Source organism: Morchella importuna, assembly GCF_003444635.1.
Source record: "Morchella importuna strain M04M26 chromosome Unknown Morimp01GS044, whole genome shotgun sequence".
Taxonomy (NCBI): domain Eukaryota; kingdom Fungi; phylum Ascomycota; class Pezizomycetes; order Pezizales; family Morchellaceae; genus Morchella; species Morchella importuna.
The window spans coordinates 79,526-99,019 of record NW_025763441.1 but is presented as its reverse complement, the minus strand read 5'-3'; the positions used below and the strand labels follow the sequence as shown (position 1 = coordinate 99,019).

At 51.3% G+C, this 19,494-nt stretch overlaps 6 protein-coding genes across 6 annotated transcripts; all 6 read left to right on the top strand.

The window, feature by feature from the left end:
• Positions 1 to 5,342: 5,342 nt before the first annotated feature.
• LAJ45_10291 (uncharacterized protein) lies at positions 5,343 to 6,080 on the top strand (the record flags this gene model as incomplete). The annotated part of the gene is made up of 2 exons (XM_046119818.1): positions 5,343 to 5,353; positions 5,420 to 6,080. The coding sequence occupies 2 exons, from the start codon at positions 5,343 to 5,345 to the stop codon at positions 6,078 to 6,080; spliced, it is 672 nt and encodes a 223-aa protein (XP_045966955.1).
• A 774-nt stretch (positions 6,081 to 6,854) lies between these two features.
• LAJ45_10290 (uncharacterized protein) lies at positions 6,855 to 8,236 on the top strand (the record flags this gene model as incomplete). Its single annotated transcript, XM_046119817.1, has 2 exons — positions 6,855 to 6,865; positions 6,943 to 8,236. 2 exons carry the CDS (start codon positions 6,855 to 6,857, stop codon positions 8,234 to 8,236), a joined length of 1,305 nt encoding a protein of 434 aa, XP_045966954.1.
• A 967-nt stretch (positions 8,237 to 9,203) lies between these two features.
• Positions 9,204 to 9,668, top strand: LAJ45_10289 (uncharacterized protein; the record flags this gene model as incomplete). The annotated part of the gene is made up of 2 exons (XM_046119816.1): positions 9,204 to 9,214; positions 9,314 to 9,668. 2 exons carry the CDS (start codon positions 9,204 to 9,206, stop codon positions 9,666 to 9,668), a joined length of 366 nt encoding a protein of 121 aa, XP_045966953.1.
• A 1,107-nt stretch (positions 9,669 to 10,775) lies between these two features.
• LAJ45_10288 (uncharacterized protein) lies at positions 10,776 to 11,543 on the top strand (the record flags this gene model as incomplete). Its single annotated transcript, XM_046119815.1, has 4 exons — positions 10,776 to 10,827; positions 10,883 to 11,274; positions 11,434 to 11,443; positions 11,527 to 11,543. The coding sequence occupies 4 exons, from the start codon at positions 10,776 to 10,778 to the stop codon at positions 11,541 to 11,543; spliced, it is 471 nt and encodes a 156-aa protein (XP_045966952.1).
• Positions 11,544 to 12,032: 489 nt separating this feature from the next.
• On the top strand, positions 12,033 to 12,939 carry LAJ45_10287 (uncharacterized protein; the record flags this gene model as incomplete). Its single annotated transcript, XM_046119814.1, has 2 exons — positions 12,033 to 12,043; positions 12,090 to 12,939. The coding sequence occupies 2 exons, from the start codon at positions 12,033 to 12,035 to the stop codon at positions 12,937 to 12,939; spliced, it is 861 nt and encodes a 286-aa protein (XP_045966951.1).
• A 970-nt stretch (positions 12,940 to 13,909) lies between these two features.
• On the top strand, positions 13,910 to 14,775 carry LAJ45_10286 (uncharacterized protein; the record flags this gene model as incomplete). The annotated part of the gene is made up of 2 exons (XM_046119813.1): positions 13,910 to 13,920; positions 13,968 to 14,775. The coding sequence occupies 2 exons, from the start codon at positions 13,910 to 13,912 to the stop codon at positions 14,773 to 14,775; spliced, it is 819 nt and encodes a 272-aa protein (XP_045966950.1).
• Positions 14,776 to 19,494: the final 4,719 nt, after the last annotated feature.

The following is a 19,494-nucleotide window of genomic DNA, read 5'->3' as shown; positions in this document are numbered from 1 at the left end:
AGTCCAGATCCAACAGCTTTCCGTAGACGTCATCGAAGGTGACGTTGGGCTTGGTTTGCAGGTTGTCAACGACTGATTCGAGGGATTCGTGCCGGAGTGAGAGGAGTAGGAAGGATGCCTTCGCTTCTGAAACAGATGCGAGTTGGTGAAGGTGGTAACCGAGTGGGTCTTTGGTCTTGTCCGTAGAGTTACTAGTTCGAGTGAGGAGAGATGACCAAAGAGTGTTGAACTGGGTTAGATGTTCCTTGATGCCCTTGTCGGGTGTGTACTGTAGTGTGACGACATTGGCAAGGAGCGAGTGGAGGGAGGCGACGGTTTTCCGATCGAATCTGTCCTCGAATTGAGTCCAGAGGTGATGAGGGGTGTCGGCCGGTGTCAGCGTGAGAATAACTTCGAATTCGATGTTAGATTGAAGGAATACAACTGCAAGGTTGTTCTTTTTGTCCCAGTCGCTGATTTCTTCGGCGTTGTCGGAGGTTTCTTCTTCGTCTTCTTCAGCCTCAGCTACGCTTCCTGATGCTTGTGGTGCCGTGGTAGGTACAGTAGTGGTGGTGGTTGTCAACACGGGACGCTTGCTCGAACCATTGACCAAGTTCCACAGATCGTGAACTTTTAAGATGCGGGTAGCAAGGTCTCTCCATACAGTGTAATGGCCTTGACCATCCAGCTTGCATGGGAGTGCGGGAATTTTGATGCTCCTCTCAGACATGATTGAAAGTGAAACGAGAAAGTGTACTTTGTGGTAAAAATGGTGAAGAGTGTATAAGCGTGAGTGGTCTCCGGGCTCATAACCTAGAGAAAGTATGTAGGAGAAGTAAAGTAATTGATCGCGTTGATTATTCTAGTTAAGGGGGAATGCCCCGTATTTATACTAATGAAAGGTAGTACAAAAGAAATACAATGAGTCATAGACGTGTGAGTGAATAGAATGACTAATAGGAAAGTGAGTCATACGCCGATGACAAATACTATAATGAAATGATGAGAATCCTCCAGAACTATGAAACGTGCCGAGCGCCCTATTTCAAGATTCCTGGCTTTCCTTTCCGCTGTGTTGAGGGTTGTTTTGAGCTTCTTCAACTCCGGGGTCCAACATTTTTTTGATTTGATGTGTCTTTGGCTCCATGGGGTGACTTGATCTGTTAGGTTATCTATGTGTTCGAGTATGAAGTCGACCGATTGCTTTGTATGACCCTTGGATTCCCATGCCTCGGGGGGGAATTGGAGTCCTGAGATGTTTTCTTCCAGTTTTTCCCAGTTCGTTCGGTGTCATAGTCTTCTGGGTATGTGGGGGGGTTTTTCTATCCGTAATTGTACTATGGTTTTCCCGTGATCGGAGCCTGCGCCATGGCGGTCGATGTTCCAGCGGACATCGTGGTCCAAGATAGGTCCTTTGATCAGGGTCAGGTCGAGGATGGTTGGTCTGTTGTTGTTTCTGGGAAAGTGTGTGAATTCGCCCGGTTCGTTGAGTAGGGATAGCTTTTGTCGATCGATCCCTTTTTTGAGCTTCCTGGACCCGGGTTTGTCTGCTCTGATTGTGTTGGTGTAGTCGTGGGATCTGTGTCCATACCAGAGTTGGTGGTGGCTATTAAAGTCTCCCATGACGAGGCAGTTTCGGATGGTGATTATCTGGCGGGAGATTTATGTGAAGGGTTCGTTTCGTCCTGGTGAGTAAATGTTGAGGATTTGTGTTTTTTGGTTCTGGATTTCCACCGTGACGGAGACGATGAAGTTGTTGTGCGTGTAGTGGTGTTTTGGTATTAGGTTGGCGTGTTTTCTGATGTATGTGGCGGCTTTAGTACCCTTGTTGCTGGCTGTAAATAGATAGAAAAGGGGGGATTCCGGTGGGTGGCCGTCCTTATTGTTCCATGGTTCCTGTAACAAAAGAAAAAGTATGTTGTGGTCCTGTTCTGCTTCCTCCACTACTGACTTTGTTGTGAGCTCGTTTTTCGCACAGTTCAGTTGCTGTGCGATAGCCGTGGTTCTTTTGGTGTGACTCATTGGGTGTTATCCATGGCTGCATCTTCTTGTGGGGGGTCTTGTGCCGGGATAACTACGGGAATTGGTAGCTGGCTTGGGTTTGTGTCTGGTCCGAGTCTGTTTGTGATTCGGACTTTGGTTCGTTCTGGGTAGTTGGCGTCTGTTGCTTTGTGGGGGCCTTGCAGTGATGGCATCGGATAGGTGTTTGTGAGCATCTGAGACCTCCGGCGCATTCTGTATATGGGTGGTCTTTGGTTTGGTGTTCCTCGGCACAGTGTCCGCATCTTCCGCTGTTGGAGCAGCGTTCCTGTCTATGGCCGTATTCAACGCATTTGGCACACTGGGTCTCTGGGTTTGCTGGGAGGTAACTGTCGATTTTGCAGTTCCTGTCGAAGAGGGTAAGGTATCGGAGGCCGAGGTTTTCTTTGGTGAATTGTCCAGGGAGGGCAATGATCATGGAAGAGTGTGACTTTCCGATTCGGGCCTCTGGTTTTGATAGCCATCTCGGGATTTGTGCCAGTTCAAAAGTGTTGCCGTAGTTGTTTCTAATTTCCGATGCTAGACATTGTCCTGCGTCGAAGGCTTCGCGTATGGAGGTGGGGATGCCATGGAGGATGAATTTTGACCATCTGGAGTTAATTCGGATATCGACGAAAGGTACCTTAAATTCGTTCAAGGCAGTTTCGATTTCCTTTTTGTATTCAAGGACCTTTGTTGCTGGGGTTGCGAACTTTGATTCCAGGATTATGTTATTCTTGGTTGTTTTCCGGGCGGCGATTAGTTGGCAATCAGGGTCCTGGATTTTTTCATTGATCTTGGCTCTGATGTCCGATGGGGTGACTAGGAGTTCCTTATTGGTTTCGATCACAATTCCCCGGTTGAGTTTGGTGATTTCCGGTTTGAACAGGGGGTCTGCTTTGGTTTTGGTTTTGCTCTTGTTCGTGACAGTCGTGAATTCAGGATTTGTGTTTCCTGCCGCAGCGGACGCGTAGGATTTTGGTGCCGGTGGAGCCAGTGTTTCCTTAGCTTTCCCTTTTGGCTGCTGGGCATGGTTGGGGTAGTTGGGGTTGTTGGCGGGTGTGGTGGGGGCGGGGGCGGTGGTGGCAGCAGCGACGGCGGCAATTCCGGAGGTTCTTCCTTCAGTGATTGCTTGGTTGCTGGGCCTGTTAACAGAGAGGTTGGTGAGCTGTTGTTGGAGGCGGTGGAGTTTTTCCGATGTTTTGTCCTGGTTCTTTGTCATTTCAAACATTTGTTTGGCCAGGATGTCGACGGTATGTTTGAGGGAATCGTTTTGGGTGGATAGGACTTCAATGGTGACTTTTAGGTCCCTGTTGATTTGTTCGGTCGTTTGGTTGAGGGGTTCGAGTGCTACGGTGAGGGCGTTTCTAACCACCCAAGAAATGTAGTTCAAGTCCATTCTGGCCTGGGTTCCTTCGGGAACAATGCTGGGGTGGATGTAGTCGTATTTTGGGGCGTATGGTTCGTTATATTGAGTATGTTCGGCGAAGATGGAGAAAGGTTCGTTTCCGAATTGGGTCTGTTCTACTGTGGTGGATTGTGTTTGTTGGGTCGATTGGGTATTGGGGAAGCGGGGGGTGCCGGGGTTCCTGGAGGGGGGCCCCCTGCGAACCAGGAGCTCAACGAGGCTTGCTGGGACATCACTGATGTCCCGTATCGGATTGGGTTAGGGAAGACTTCTGATAGAGTCCTCTTTCTGCCCGCAATGGTTGGTGGGTTGGGTGGGTTTGGTGAGGCCAGGTTGTTGTTTTTCGCTACGGTCTCGAGGCTTAAGCGAGGATCGAGGGGTGAGGAGATCACAACTCAGGGACTAGAGCGTGAATAACTTCGCGTACGAACAGATGTGCGATAAGATACCAATAGATGACGCGGTCTATTGACATACAGGATCGTGTTCGAGTAAAAGTTTTATCGGGAATGCAGGCCAAAAGTTGTTGTTTGTTCGAAAGTTTTGGTGTTGGGAGGAGTACAGGAGACGTTGCGTGAGGAAAGAAGGAGAGAAAGGAAAACAGGAACGAAGCGAGAGAGAACCCCCTTATTATACCCAAGGAAATCCTGCGATGACTAACCCCCAATTACTCACACCACGCAACCGAACGGAAACCCAAAGAACACGATAGAAACTTCCTGACTAATCCAACTCCTCGTAACCCAACGACTCCACCAACCGATCCGTGAAAGCTATGCGGGGGCGCTTTTCTATCTGGGTTATCTCCGGGTGCATTATCTTATCCTATTATCATTGTATTAGTTAGTATTAGAAAGCGGGCCTTGGCATAGGTTCCAACATGTATAAATAGGGCTGGATTCTGCGAAGACTTGAGGGTATCATCAACCATCAAGTCAAGGGAATCCGGTTTACAATATCATCAGTTTAAACGCTACAGAATTATCGCTTAGCACTGGCCATTTCCCCAAACAGCCAGGCATCTACTACAATACTTCAAGGGGACTAATCCCAACCGGTCCCTCACCTACATCTCATCTGCAAAAGGGTTTCAAAAATAGCAAGACCTCCGCTTAGACTGAAAAAAAACATTAAGGGTGACAATCTCCTATGAGCGATAAATCAGAAAGATTCAACTCCACCCGAGGTAAGATAGTTAGGAGACAGACCAGTAACATTGACAATGCCTGTCTTATTGCCCTAGTAGTTGATTCCTCAATTATCCATCAAGAGTGAACCCAAATAGAATTCGTCCTCACTCCTCTGACGAATGAGGAACACAGGTTCATTCCTGGAACACCAAATGACATAGTCATAACTCGAGAGTCCGAATTCCTATATCGGGCAGTGGACGGGCGTAGTCGCTCCGCCTTGGCTTAGTCACCTCTGAGTCACCATGACGAGCAGGTGACTCAACCGTTAAGCAGTGATCCCTCCCTAACTTCGGCAAGCTTCTAGACGCCGATATATGGGGAATATGACCTAACAAAGCATATATATTTTCCTATATGGAATAAAGAATGCTACTATCGTGACCTTTCATTTGATTTCGTCGATTTCGCCTCGAAATTAAGGAAAGGGAGACGTCAACGCCGCGAGGGCTCTTGGGGAGTAGGAGTACGGTATATGAGCCGTGACTTGATCAATTGATTATCGATACTAATTGAGCTTCAGGGTGCTGCTAAGCGCAGCGCAGTTCCAGCACCGAGCGTACAGGTACATATGACGGGCGCTTAGTCATCCCCCCACCACCCACAGCGTCGACCAGGAAGCCGAAAGCATTGCAACCTCGCGTAATTTAGGCCTCCAACCACCCATATGCATGACAACCACGCTTTGAGCATTGAACCTTCACGCCCCTCCACTACGCACTGTTCCTCCACAACCCTACATAATCATGACACTAGCGTATTCCCCCCCCCCCAACTCCCTCACCTATCCACAAGCATAACTAACTCCCCCATCCCCCTTTAGCTGCAAAGCAGCCGACCTGCTCTCCCTCGCCACCCATGCGCTAAACCACCTCATGTCCGGCCAGGAAGTCCTTCGCTCTGCGGATGAGCGCAAGTCCGCCCTGACGCAGCTCGCCTTGACAGTGCAGGCCGCGGCAAAGCTCGCTGATGCCGCGTGCGCGGAGGTGCTGGCGGCGCGGGGCGGGGCGGGAACTGTGCGGGGTGGTGCCGAAGCTTTGACGGAGAGGATTAAGGCCGAGACGGGGAAGCTAAACGCCGAAGCAGAGAAGATAGGGAAGGAGGCGGAGAAGGCGGGTAAGGAGGCAGAGAGGGCGGTGGCTGAGACGGAGCGGCTGAAGGCGGAGGCAATGATGGTGCGGAGTGAGAAGATGAAGATCGATGCTGAGACGGAGAGGGTTAAGGCGGAGACGCAGCGGATGAAAGTGGAGGCGGAGAGACCGGTGCAGAGGACGGAAAAGGCAGAGGCCAGGGAAAACATCAAGAGGCTAAGAGGCGAGGACGAGCGGAACAAAGTAGAGGTGGAGACGATTGGTGAGGAGGTTGAGAGCCCAGTGCAGGTGCAGGAGTTGGACGAGGTGAAGACCGGGGATTACATGGAGAGGGTGGAGGCTGAGCTTGCGCGGAAGAAGCAGGAGGCGGAGAGGGGGGATATGATCGCGTGAAGTCGGCGCAGCTGATGCAGGAGATTGAGGCACTGAGGCTCGAAGCGCACAGGGAGAGGGTGGGGAGGAGGATACGGCAATACAGGGGACGAGACGGTATTTGAAAGGGTGTCTTGGAGGGTTAGGTGGTGGGGTTGGTTGGTGGGCTATATTTCGAAATTTTCCTCACAGGGGTTATTGTGTTAATTTTTGGAAGATTCATCAAGCTTTTGCAGTGATTCTAACACCGTTTCCAACAAGTGTAACCGGTTCTTACTTTCAGCAAAACTGAACTAAACTTAGTAGAAATGGGCGACAACTCAACCGACCGAATAAGAACTAGTTTATAGTGTGGAACCGTTCTAAGGTCGTTGCACTAGTCTAGAAGGAACTCTGCACTAAAAGTGTTATGGGTTAGGGTTGATACTGAAGAGGTGTTCGTACTTTTTATTAGGAGTTCCGCCTGCGTATAAAATCCGTTTGACCCGAGGGACCAACTGAACCGAACCAGGCAGTGAATAGGAGAAACTGAACTGAACTACTTTCTTAAACGGTTCTAGAAAATTGATTTGAACTAAACCGAAGAACCGTTGGAAACAGTGGAACTTCTGTACCTATCACGGTCGGTTAGTCATCACTGAGAACGGCTGAAGGGGAAAGCGCGTGATTTAGGCCTCCAATCAACCACGTAAGCAACTACATATGCATGACAACCACCCTTTCAACCTCGAAGCTTCGACCTCCTCCACCGCTCATAGCCCCTCCATCGACCACAGCTCTTCCAAACTACCGAAAATGACACTCGCGTACGCACCCTCTTCCCCCCCCCCCCCCCCCACTACCCAGCCAACCGTCCCCCAAAACCATAGCTAACCCCTCCCAGCTTCAAAACAGCCGACATTCTCCACCTCGCCGCCCAAGCGCTAACCCACCTCATGTCCGGCCAGCACGCGCTCCATTCCCCCGACGATAGCAAGTCCGCGCTGCAGCAGCTGGCAGTGACAGTGCAGGCGGCAGCGAAGCTCGCCGAGCTTGCGCACCCGGAGGTGTTGACGGCGCTGGGCGGGGTACCAGCCGTGTGGAGTGATCATGAAGTGCTTATGGAGAGAATTAGAGCGGAAAGGGAGATGGTGGGGATGAAGGCGGAGGCGGAAAAGGTGGGGAGCGAGGTGCAGGAGAAGGAAGGAATCAACGCGGAAACCAAGAAGTGCAGAATGGAGGGTGAGGAAGGAATACGAGAGGCGGAGAAGCTAGACGCCCCAGCGGGGGAGGTGTGGAGGAAGACGGAGCGGGCAATGGCCGAGGCGGACGCAGAGAAAGTGGGCAAGGAGACGTTGCAGGCAGCGCAGGTGACTGAGAGGACCAGGGTCGAGGTGGTGAAGGTGGTGAGGGAGAGGGAGAAGATAATGGCGGAAAGGGAGAGGGTGGGAAAGGAAGTTGAGTGGTCTGTTGCAGAGACGGGGAGGCTGAACGCCGAGGCGGGGAAGGTGGCTAGGGAGACGGAGAGGGCGAGGGCGGAGATGGAGAGGTTCAAGGCGGAGACGGAGAGGCTGAAGGCGGAGACTATGGTCGCGCGGAGTCAGAAGCTGAGGATTGATGCGGAGACGGAGAGGGCAAAGGCGGAACTCGAGCGGACGAAGGTAGAGACGGCAGGGGACGATGAGAAGGCTGGTAAGGAGGCTGAGGGGGCGACGGCAGAGACGGAGCGGCTGAAGGCAGAAGCGATGATGGCGCGGAGTGAGGAGATGAAGCTCGATGCTGAGACGGAGAGGGTGAAGGCGGAGACGGAGCGGACGAGGGGGGAGGAGGGCCAGAAGAGCTTAGAGGCAGAGTCGGAGCTGAAGAAGCTTGGGATGGAGAGATCAGTGCAGGAGACGGAAAGACCAGAGCCCGGAAACAACACAGGAGGGCCACAGGCGGCGGGGGCGGTGCGTAAAGAAGTTGATAAGTCGGTGCCAGTGCAGGAGGTGGAAGAGTCAAAGATCGTGGATTATCTGGATCAGGTGGAGGCAGATATCGCGCGGAAGCAGAACGAGCTCAAGGTTCATAGGGCGAATTTTGATACCACGAATGTAAAACGACTGACGGCGGAGATTGCAAGTCTGACGTTGGAGGCGCGCAGGGAGAGGTCCTGGAGGAGGATGTGGGGTACTTCATGGAGTGTCTTGAAAACTTGAGGGGAGGGGTTGGTTCGTAGTTTGTATTCCAGGGGTTTTCTCGCGAGCGAGGGGGGCTGTTCTTTCTGTTCGGGAATCACCCAGCTGTTTGAGTACTGAACACATGCACCCGGTGGGAAACGTGACTGAACACCTCTCGCGCATGAGACCCAGGCCCCAATGACATTTAAAGAGCAAACTGTAACTTGAAAATGAGAAAGAGACTTGTAGATAATAGAGTAACCTCTGAAGAGTATATTCTGACCCAGTCTTTGACGGGTCTTATCCAAGACGTCCTGGGCGGGTATGTACCAGTCATTGATATCCTTAGGTAGCAGATTGAGATCAGATGTTCCTGTATGGGGTGAGCTAAGTATACTAACATGGACGTCCATGGTTGTTACCAGGAAGTCCTAGTCGAGGCAGAGACACAGAAGTTGCAACGCTCAGCTGACCTCCCATCTCATGCTACATCACGCGCCAAATATCACTGTGCGGTAAACTTAAAATCTCAGAAGTGATCTCAGCCAGGTTCCGGCATTATCACATCGTCAGGAGCTGCAACATCACCTGTACATTGGAAGCTTCTATAATAGTCTTAAAGCTCCATTTCCTCCGAGCCCTGGACAAGATTCGTTCTCTGTACTGCCTGGGGATATCCTTGACTGGCGCAGCAGGTGTGTACCAACTAGAAAATTCTTGAAGCTGTTCTGCTTGTGGCCCGAAGCCGCTCGTGGGCCAACGCCATCTGCTCCCGCAACCGCAGGCGCATCCTAGTTATTATAAATAATAAGATAGACATGCAGGTAAATATGACGACCGCTTAGTCATCCTCACAGAACTCGGTGCTGAAGCGTCAACCATACAAAGCGTTGCAACCTCACGTAATTTAGGCCTCCAACCAACCATATACTTATTTAGGTCGCGAAGCATGTACCACAACCATACCTATCACCTAGAAGCTTCAAGATTCTCCAAACTACCGAACATGACACTCGCGTACGCATTCCCTTCCACCCACCCCCCACCCCCCACCCCCAACTCCCTCTACTTTCCTCCACTTACCTCCCACACCAACCACAGCTAACTCCCTCGCAGGTGCAAAACAGCCGACCTCCTCACCCTCACCACCCACTCCCTAAACCGCGTAACCTCGTTCGGCCCATACCATCTGCTGTCCGCCGACGATCGCAAGTCCGCCCTGCAGCAGCTCTCAATGACAGTACAGGCGGCGGCTAAGCTCGCCGAGCTTGCGCAGCCGGAGGTGCTAGGCCGTCATACGGAGCACGTTAGGGTTAAGGTGGAAACCGAACGGGCGGGGGCGGGAGGGGGGGCGCTGGGCAAGGATGAAGATAGCCCGGTGGGGGAGGGCGAGGACCTGGAACTAGATGATTCGTCCATTGAGATCAAAGATGCCTCGGCATACGGTGGAGGCGTGTATGGTAGGCAATGATTGTAAGAAGCTGGCCTAGATACTGTAGGAAATTGACGAGCTGGAGGCGCGCAGGGAGACGGGAGGGAGGGTGATGCGGGAGTGGAAGGAACAGGAAGGTGTTTGGTTTGATTCATGAGTTTCATTTCGAGCTTTTTGTCGCGAGGGGGTGGGGGGGTATTGTTTCAATGTGGAAAAAACTTACCTGGTTTTTAACTAATGAGTACACCCACGCACATAAGGAAAGTAATGAAGGCGGTGCCCGCGTGTAACCCTAGCCCTAGGTCTAGCGAAAATGAAACATCTAGGAATGGCGGGAATTACTTTACCTACAAAATGAGAAAGAGAGACGGCCTCCAAAGTGTATTCACTACTGTGCTTGGTGCCGCCCTCCTCAGCGTGCGGTGGGGGCTTTTATATGTCACCTCCCCGTCCGCTTAGTCAGTGTCCCCCACACACATCCGCGGCTGAAGCGCCAATGAGCGTTCCCACCTCGCTTAATTAGGACTCCACCCAGGCATATGCACCATTGGTAGATAAGCATGCATCAGAATCTACACCTCACTTTCAAGCTCCAACCTCCTCCAATCTCCCCCGCCCCGCGCGCCTCTCAAAAATCTCCACGCCACCACCATGACACTCGCGTTCACCCCACTCCCTCCCACTTCTTCCCGCAACCACAACCAACCCCCCCCCCCCCCCTCCTAGCTAGAAAAAAGCCAACCTCCTGACCCTCGCCATTCATGCGCTCAACTACGCAAACTCGCCCAGCCAACAAGCTCTCTTATCCACAAACGAGCGCAAGTCCGCGCTGCAGCAGCTTGCAGTAACATCATATGCAGCGGCGAGTCTCGCGGAGGTCACGCATGCGGAGCTGCTAGGCGATACGGGGCGGGCTAGGGGTAGGGCGGGAGGGACAGAAGGAGGAGCTGCAGGAGACGGCGAAGCTCAAAGCGGAGGCGGAGAAAGTTAGCAAGGAGATCGAGAGGTCTAGCGGAGAGAGGGAGATTGAACACCAAGGCAGCGAAGGTGGCGAGAGAGACAGAGAGGGCCAAGGCGGAGGCGGGGCGGGCTATGCAGGAGACAGAGTGGCTGAAAGCGGAGGCGATGTTGGTGAAGAGTGAGAAGATGAGGATAGATACGGAGACGGGGAGGCTCAAGGCGGAGATGGAGCGGAGAGGTCAGTGCCGGAGAGGGAAAGGCCTGAGACCAGGAAGAACACAGGGAGGTTGAAGGCAGAGACAGCGCGGACGAAGATGGATGCGGAGAGCTTGGTACAGAAGGGCGAAACTCCGGAGCCCGGACGACGCGGTGGGAGGCCGAGGGCTGTGGTTCCGTGATCGGGTCGGTGCAGAAAGGAGAGGCTTCAGCGCCCAGGAAACGTGGTGGGAGGTGGACGGATGAGTGTAAAGGGATCAGGGTGGCGAGTTGGGTGGGCAACGAAGTTGAGAATTCGGCGCAGGGGCAGGAGGGGGAAAAGCGGAAGACTTGGATTTTTACTGACTTGCTAGAGGTGGAGAGTGGGTGGAAGAAACTGGAGATGGAAACGGATCAACGGGACAAGGGACTTCAGGGGTCTGTGCAGACGGTGCAGGAGATTGTGAAGCGGAGGGACGGTGCGGGTGAGGTGATATTATGGGGGGGGGGGGGGGGTTTGCGGGCACAGCAGGAACATTAGCGTTCTTTACAAAGTTTCTTGCACAGATAGTGGAGGCTATTGACTCGTCGGCCGTCATTCGAACATTTTCTGTCGGGCGGGTTATTTTAATTTCGGGAAATTGACTAGGTGTTGACAAGTGAGTATGTACACCCGGGTGAGAAAAGTGATGAAATAAGATATTAGTGGAGAGATGTATTGTCTGATTGAGGTCATATTCAGATTCTACATACTCTTAGGTAGTATTGATTGTAACAGAGATATATGTTGGTCCGAAAACAAACCAAAGGTCTTTGCACACACGTCCGACGAAACTACTCCGACCATGTAGATACGGGCGTATCCCTCGCACTGGACACTGTATAATCAAGGAACTCTGGTGGACAACATCGGGTATATGGACGGAACATTTATTCTCATGAGTTCTTAATAGCGGAAGATATCATGATACGTACTATCCATCTATTTTCCAGATACCGCAGCTATCTCCCTCGGTCAGAATAGGGAAATCCAGGGACATCACTAGTATTAGTCATCCGCCCCAACCCTTCTCCGCCAATCAGAGATCAGCGTTGCAACCCCCCACACATAATATAGGCCTCCAACCAAGTACATGCGCAGGTACTCATGTACTCAGGTTTCCATCACAACCCCACCTAGAACCTCCAAGCCTCACCCCAAGCCCCGCACCGCACAACCCACCCCACAAGTCAAGACCCCACATAGCCATGACACTAGCGTACGCACTCGCCCTACCTCCAGAGCCACAACTAACCTCCCCCCAGGTGCAAGATAGCTGACCTCCTCACCCTCGCCACCCACGCACTAAACCACGTCATGTCCGGCCAGCACGCCTTGCGATGCGCCGACGAGCGCAAATCCGCGCTTCAGCAGCTCACCCTAACAGTCCAGGCAGCGGGAAAACTCGCTTGTGTCGCGCATATAGAAGCACTGGCCGCGGGCGGAACGGTGACAGGTGAGACGGAGGGGAGGGTGGTGGTGGTGGAGACTGAGGCGATTAAGGCCGAAACAGAAAGGGTTAGTCAGGAGGTCGAGAGGTCTCTGGCTGAGACGGCGAGGCTGCGTGCCGAGGCGGAAAAGGTTGCGAGGGAGACGGAGAGGGCGAGGGCTGCTGCGGAGAAGGCTGGTAGGGAGACTGAGAGGGCGGTGGCGGAGACGGAGCGGCTAAAGGCGCAGGCGATGATGGTGCGGAGTGAGAAGATAAGGATTGATGCGGAGACGGAGAGGCTGAAGGTGGAGACGGAGAGGGTGCGGTCGGTGCAAGTGATGGGCGGGGAGAAGCTAAAATCCGAGGGGGTGGCGATGGCGGTTGGTGCTGAGGCTAGGGGCCCGACGGCGGAGAGGGAGCGGAAGAATATAGAGCTGGGGAGGGTGGAGGGTAAGGATCCTGCCAGATCGGCGCGAGAGACGCAACGGATATCACTCAAGGAGATAGTAGAGGGACTAGAGCTACAGACAGACCAGCCGATGGCAGAACAAGAGAGATGGAGGCAGGCGGTAGAGGCGCCGAGGCCCACGAACTACCTGGAGATGCTGATCGCGGAGGTTGCGCGGAAGGAGAGGGAGGCGAGCAGGTTGGGCAATGACCCTAAGAGGTGGGCGCAGGTAGTGTAGGATATTGGGAAGCTCGAGGCGCGCATAGATGGGGTGTTGAAGGCGGGGCGGGAGTAGAAGAAACGGTGGGTATTTTACAGGGTGTCCTGAAGAGTTGGAGGAACGGTTGATGGGTTGTATTTCGTAGATTTCCTCGCGGGGAGGTTATTATTTCAATATTAAACATATACTAGGTTTTTCACTAATAAGTACACCCGCATTAGAAAAATGGACAAAACTAACATCTGAATGTGAACCTAACTGCAATCCAATGAAGGTTAAAAGGAATGCATATGGCAGGAATTACTCTCACTACAAAATGAGAAAGAGAGACCGCCTCTGAAGTGTATATCCTACTTTTTGTGTCCCTCTTGGTGCTATTCTCTTCGGCGTTCTGTGGGTGAGTTTATAGGATTCATCACTTCCTAAGGTACAGAAGAGCTATTCCTGTTCTCGAACAGGGTGTTCAAGCTTAAGAACTGACGTGTCCGACTTCATGGACAACAGTTGGATAAACCGTTGAAACTATTATTGAGGGCGTTAGGAACTGCACCAACTATTAGCTTAAATAGTTCAGTTAAATCAGTTCGAACCATATAACTGGCAAGCCGTGTGCGGCTATATGACACCTGTGAGGTCCGGTCTGTCAACAGGTGATGGTGAGAACGAGCACATCCAGATATCTTCCCCCTATCAGCCTTAACCTCTCTACAGACCTACCCTTACGACATGATTAGAATAAGATAGCACCGTAGATCTAACATACCTCGTCCGCTTAGTCATCCCCACCTCCTCCGCGGCTGAGGCGCCAATCATAATTCCGAGAGAGTTGCAACCCCCCGCGCATAATTTAGGCCCCCAACCAAAACATATGCGCAGGTATTTCTGTAGGAATTATTCCACCATAACCGCACTTAGGACCTCCAAGCTTCAAGATTAAGCCTCGCACCCCATACCCTAACCACAGAACAAATCGAAACCCCACATAATCATGACACTCGCGTACGCAGCCTTCCTCTCCCCAAAAACCGCAGCTAACTCCCTCCCAGCTGCAAAACAGCAGACCTTCTCGCCCTCGCCACTCACGCGCTCAACCACCTCCTCTCCGGCCAGGACGCTCTGCGCTCCGCCGATGAGCGCAAGTCCGCCCTGACACAGCTCGCGGTGACAGTGCAGGCAGCGGCGAGGCTCACTGTGGTTGCACACGCGGAGGCGCTGGGCGGCCATACTGACCGTGTTAGGGCTGAGACGGAAGGGCAGAACGCGGTCAGGGGGGCTGAAGCAGCGGTGGTGGAGACGGAGCGAATCAGGGCGGAAACGGAGAGGGTGGGTAAGGAAGTTGAGAAATCAGTTGCAGAGAGGAGGAGGCTGCATGCCGAGGCAGAGAAGGTTAGGAAGGAGACAGAGCGGACGAAGGCCGAGGCGGAGAGGGCTGTGGCCGAGACCGAGAGGCTGAAGGCGAAGGGCATGATGGTGCTGAGTGAGAAGATAAAGATTGAGGCGGAGACGGAGAGGGCGAGGGCAGAGGAGAGGGAAAAGCCGAAGACCTGGACTTACGCGCCGTGGCAGGGGGCGGAGTGCGAGCGGAAGGTTGTGCCGGAGACAGCGGGCAAGGTAGTTGAGAGTCCGGTGCAGGTCCAGGAGGGTGAAGAGGTGAAGCCCGGGGATTACTTGGAGTTATTGGAGGCGGAGATTGAGCGGAAGGAGAACGAGGCAGATATTTTTCAGGGTGATAGCGAGCCGGTTGGACGGGGATATCGGGACATCATGTGGGCGCAGCTAGTGGATGAGATTAAGCCGCTGAAGCTGGAGGCGCGCAGGGAGAGGTTTCGGAGAATACGGCAAGAAGAGGAGTGATAGGGTGTCGCATAGGGTGCGTTGAACGGTTAGAAGGGGGGTTTGCGGTTGTATTTCGAACTTTCTCTCGTCGTTGGGTTATTGTGTTAATTTGTGTGAGAAAGTAACCAGTATTTTGACAGAATGGGTGCTTGCGGTGAGATTCAGTATTATCCTACTTAAGGTATTCTGGTCCATTCACCAACACGGACTGCAAGGGAACGCTATATACACCAAGTTGGCCAATGGAGCGATCAGCTGGCCAACGGACTAAACTTGATGAATGAGTACTCCATTCACCAAAAGATCCTTGAAATCTCTGATATACCGACATGATGGGAAACGAAAACGGTTGTTCAGTTCAAGGTTTCTAAGGGTAGAAACCGGTTGTGATACAAGACAAAACTGCACCGACAGATCAAGGAACTCAACCTGTACCAACTGTACCAACTGTTTATCGTGACAGGTTCAACTGGTTTAACCGCCTAAACCGTGGTTTTATGTCTTGGCGTACTCGCCATGTAACGGTCATAAAAATAACTCCTGAGATCCTCGAACATGGTGTTCCAGTCTTGGAACTGACATGTTCGAGCTCATGAACATGAGTTGTATAAACCGTTTAAACCGTCGATATCCCCTGGCTCATAACAGCCGATATTGTGGTCCTTTTGGACCAATATTGTCTTCCGGTTTTTTCATCTAGAGGTGTGCCAAGCTCTTCCAACAAAGATTCGACTACACAAGGACCTTCGGGGGAGTCCTCTTTCTTTTGAGCCATCTGCAATAAGCATAGCGTCCGTGACTATTGAGCTATTTCGAATTCCCACCGTTGTAGGAACTTTATTACGACCTAAGGGATAACCAGTTTTGCAAATCTCTACAATGTTGAAACCATGTATTGAGGACAACAAAACTCCACCAACAGTTAGGGTAAATGTTTCAGTCAAACCGCTTTTAACCAGATAACCCGTGAACCACTGGAGACCCTGGAAACAAGGAGTTACCACAAACCTGGTTAAATAACATCCAGTACTTTTGACGGGAGACCGTACAAGGTGTTCAATATACTTCAGAGGCCGCACTATATTCTCTCTTTCTCATTTTGTAGTTCAGTACTTTTCGTCGTTGGGGTTGGTGTTGGGTGCAGGCGTTGTTTCCTGTGGGTGTATCCGGGGGTGCCGGAAAGTGATGCAACGGTGAGGTCTTCGTGACGCAACCAAAACCCATTGTAAAAAAACCTATCGTGAGCCTGTAGAATCAATTGTAACAACATTGCTAAACCTCAATATGCGTGAAAAGGGAACTCTTAGTGAGGGAAGGTTGAGTGACGGACAATTGAGTGAGCAGATAAGAAAAGAGACTACCCGAGATGACAGGTAGAGAAAGTGTGTAGGAGAAGTGAAGTAATTGATCGTGTTATTTGTTCTAGCTAAGGGGGAATGCCCCGTATTTATACTAATGAAAGGTAGTACAAAAGAAATACAATGACTCATGGACGTGTGAGTAATAGAATGACTAATAGGAAAGTGAGTCATACGCCGATGATAAATACTATAATGAAATAATGAGAATCTTCCAGAACTATGAAACGTGCCGAGCGCCCTATTTCAAGACTTCCCCTCGTGAGCCACAGTGAATAGTAGAAGAAAATAAAACATGTTTGCCTTTATCCAATCCCTTTGTAAGTAAATCCGCCACGTTCTCGTTCGTAGAAATATATTCCAGTTCAAATAATTCATCCTCAAACCGTTCCCGAACAAAATGAAAATGTACGTCAATGTGTTTAGACCTTTTATGAAAGACAGGATTTTTAACCAAAGAGAGAGAGCCGTTGTTGTCGCCTCGAAGAATAAAAGAGAGATTCGGTTTTCGTTCCAGCTCGTGGATAGCATTCTTTAACCAGATCAGTTGTCGACTGGTGTCCGAGAGGGCCATGTATTCCGCTTCAGTTGTAGAAGTGGCGACAGATCGTTGCTTATAAGAGCGCCAGGAGATGAGAGCTTCCCCTAGCATGAAGCAGTGGCCGGTGAATGAGCGGCGATCATCGATGTCGGAGGCATAGCTTGCGTCGCTGTAGCCAATAAGTGCAGTTGGTCGCGTTTTGGCGTAATAGAGTGACCAATCGAGGGTGCCCTTGAGATAACGGAGGACGCGATGGACTGCAGCTAGATGAGCCTTGGTGGGGCAGGAGGAAAATTGCGAGAGCATGGTGACGGTGTAGGCGAGGTCGGGTCTGGTGCCGATGACTGCGTACATGAGTGAACCAATTATCGACTGATAAGTTGTTGGATCGTCGATTTTCTCAGCTTCCGTTCCTTTTTGGAGGTGGACGTTGTTGTCGATAGATGTTGCCACAGGTCTGGATTCGTCGAAGCCGTATTTGATAAGTACACGCTTGAGATAGGCTTCCTGCGATAGGATGATGCCAGTCTTAGTGTGGATCAGGTGGATTCCGAGTGCCCAGTTGGCTGTGCCAGTTTCCGTCATTTCGAATTCAGAGTGGAGGAGGAGACTGACGCGGTTTTTGCGTTCAGTAGACCAGTAGAAGAGGAGGATATCGTCTACATAGATTGCAATGACAACTTCCCCTGTTTTGTGTATGAAGACACAAGGGTCGAAGTCTGCTTTTCTGAATCCTATTTTGATTAGCGCTTTTGAGAGGCGGGCATACCATTCCCTTGAGGATTGTTTGAGTCCGTAGATGCATTTGATTAGTTTGCATGCTTTGCCGGGAGTAGGGTGTCCTGGAGGAGATTTCATGTAGATTTCTTCCTTGAGTTCGCCGTATAGGAATGCGCTAGTGACGTCCATCTGATCGCATTGGCCACCGGTTTGAAGGCAGCGAGCGAGGAGTAGTCTGATGGATTCGTATCGGGTGACGGGGGCATAGGTTTGATCGAAATCTTGACCAGGGACCTGTGAGAAACCTTTTGCGACTAGTCGGGCTTTGTACCGTATGGGGTTGCCATCGGGCCCGAGTTTGATTTTGTATACCCATTTGCAGTCGACCAATTTGCAGTGATCCGGTGTGTTGACCAGATTCCATGTGTTATTCCTTGCGAGTGAGTCGAGTTCAACTTTCATAGCATTCTGCCATTTTTCGGAGTCGGGACTGTTTATCGCTTGGTGGTAGTTTGTTGGTTCTGTTAGGGTATTGTCATGTTGAATGTTGTGTCCGTATCTGACCGGAGCTTTTCGTTCCCGTGCTGGGTTACGTCTCGGTTGATCAGTATCTGTTTCATTATCATCATGCGGGGTACGTTCAGTGGCGGGCCTCGTATAGCCGGCCCCCACTATACTTGCGTGGTCTTCCGAATCAGTGTCGGAGTAATGTTCCATGGTTTCGCGCATTATCTGTTGGTTGATCATGTCGTCGTCACTTGGGTCGTCGTCGTATGTTCTATGTTGTTTTGGTGTTGACGGACGTGAGGGTGGTTCTTGTTTGATCTCGATTTGTTTTGGTTTAGGGGGTGTATCGGTTTTTGTTTTGACTTCGATTTCTTCCCCTACGGATGTACCTTTAAACCTAAAATGACGAGAGAGAACTACTTTCCTTTGTGATGGTATGTAGACGCGACAGATCTTTTCAGAGTCACCGTATCCGCAGAATTGTCCCGTGATAGCCCTTGCATCCAGTTTTGTTCCAGCTGGTCGTGCTTCGACAGGTATGTGTATGAACATGGTTTCACCGAAGGATCGGAGGTGCCCAATGAAGGGTTTCTTGCCGGTAAGTGCTTCGTATGGTGTCATATTCGGGAGTGATTTGTGCGGGAGGCGGTTCTTAACGTGTACCATGGTGTTGATCGCTTCTGCCCATAGATTTTTTGGGAGGTTGTGGTCGAGCAAGGCGGATCGTGCCATTGTTGCTATAGTCCTGTTAAAGCGTTCTGCTGTTCCATTTGACTCGTGAGAGTAAGGTACAGTGAATTCATGCTTTATGCCTTTGGAGGCAAAAAATTGTTGAAGGTCTTTGGAGATGTACTCGCCACCATTGTCGCTTCGAAACCGTTTAACCGTTTTATCCAATTGGTTTTCCATGTAGGCGATGTATCGTTCCGTGGCAGCTGCTGCATCTGACTTCTTTTTAAGGAAGTAGAGGTGAGCGTACCTGGAGTAATCGTCGATGAAAGTGATATAGTAACTGAAACCGCCCAGAGAAGGAGTCGAGAACTTGCCGCTCAGATCTGAGTGTATTAGTTCCAGTGGTTGTTTGGATTGTGGTTCGGTGAGGGGAGCGAGGTGAGACTTGGTTGATTTAGCGAGTTCACATGTGTTGCATGTTTCCATGTGACCAGATGTGGGGAGAGACTTGGGGTCGGCGACCATGTTGCGAAGTCGTGAGAGCGAGGAAGCGGGGAGATGTCCGAGCCGTTGGTGCCAGTCATAGAAGCTGGTGGCGGCAGAGAGGTGTGCGCAGGGTTCCTTGGTTTCAAAAATGTAGAGACCAGTACTATTTGCGTTAGCGATCCCGATGATTTCCTTGCTATTCGGTTTGTAGATGGTAAAGCCGTCCTCCGTCCCAGTCGTGGTGAATCCCTTTTTAGCGATGCAAGACCAAGACATCAGGTTGGTGTTGCCTAATTCGGGGATTAAGAATACGTTCTGCAGAGTGATCAGGCCATGTGATCCGTTGATGGTGACGTTGCCAATTCCGGTTATCTGGAGTTTGCGACCTCCTCCAACAGTGACTGTTCCAGTGTGGGGAGTCGGGTCGGTAACCAGCGTTCCGGTCATGTGGTT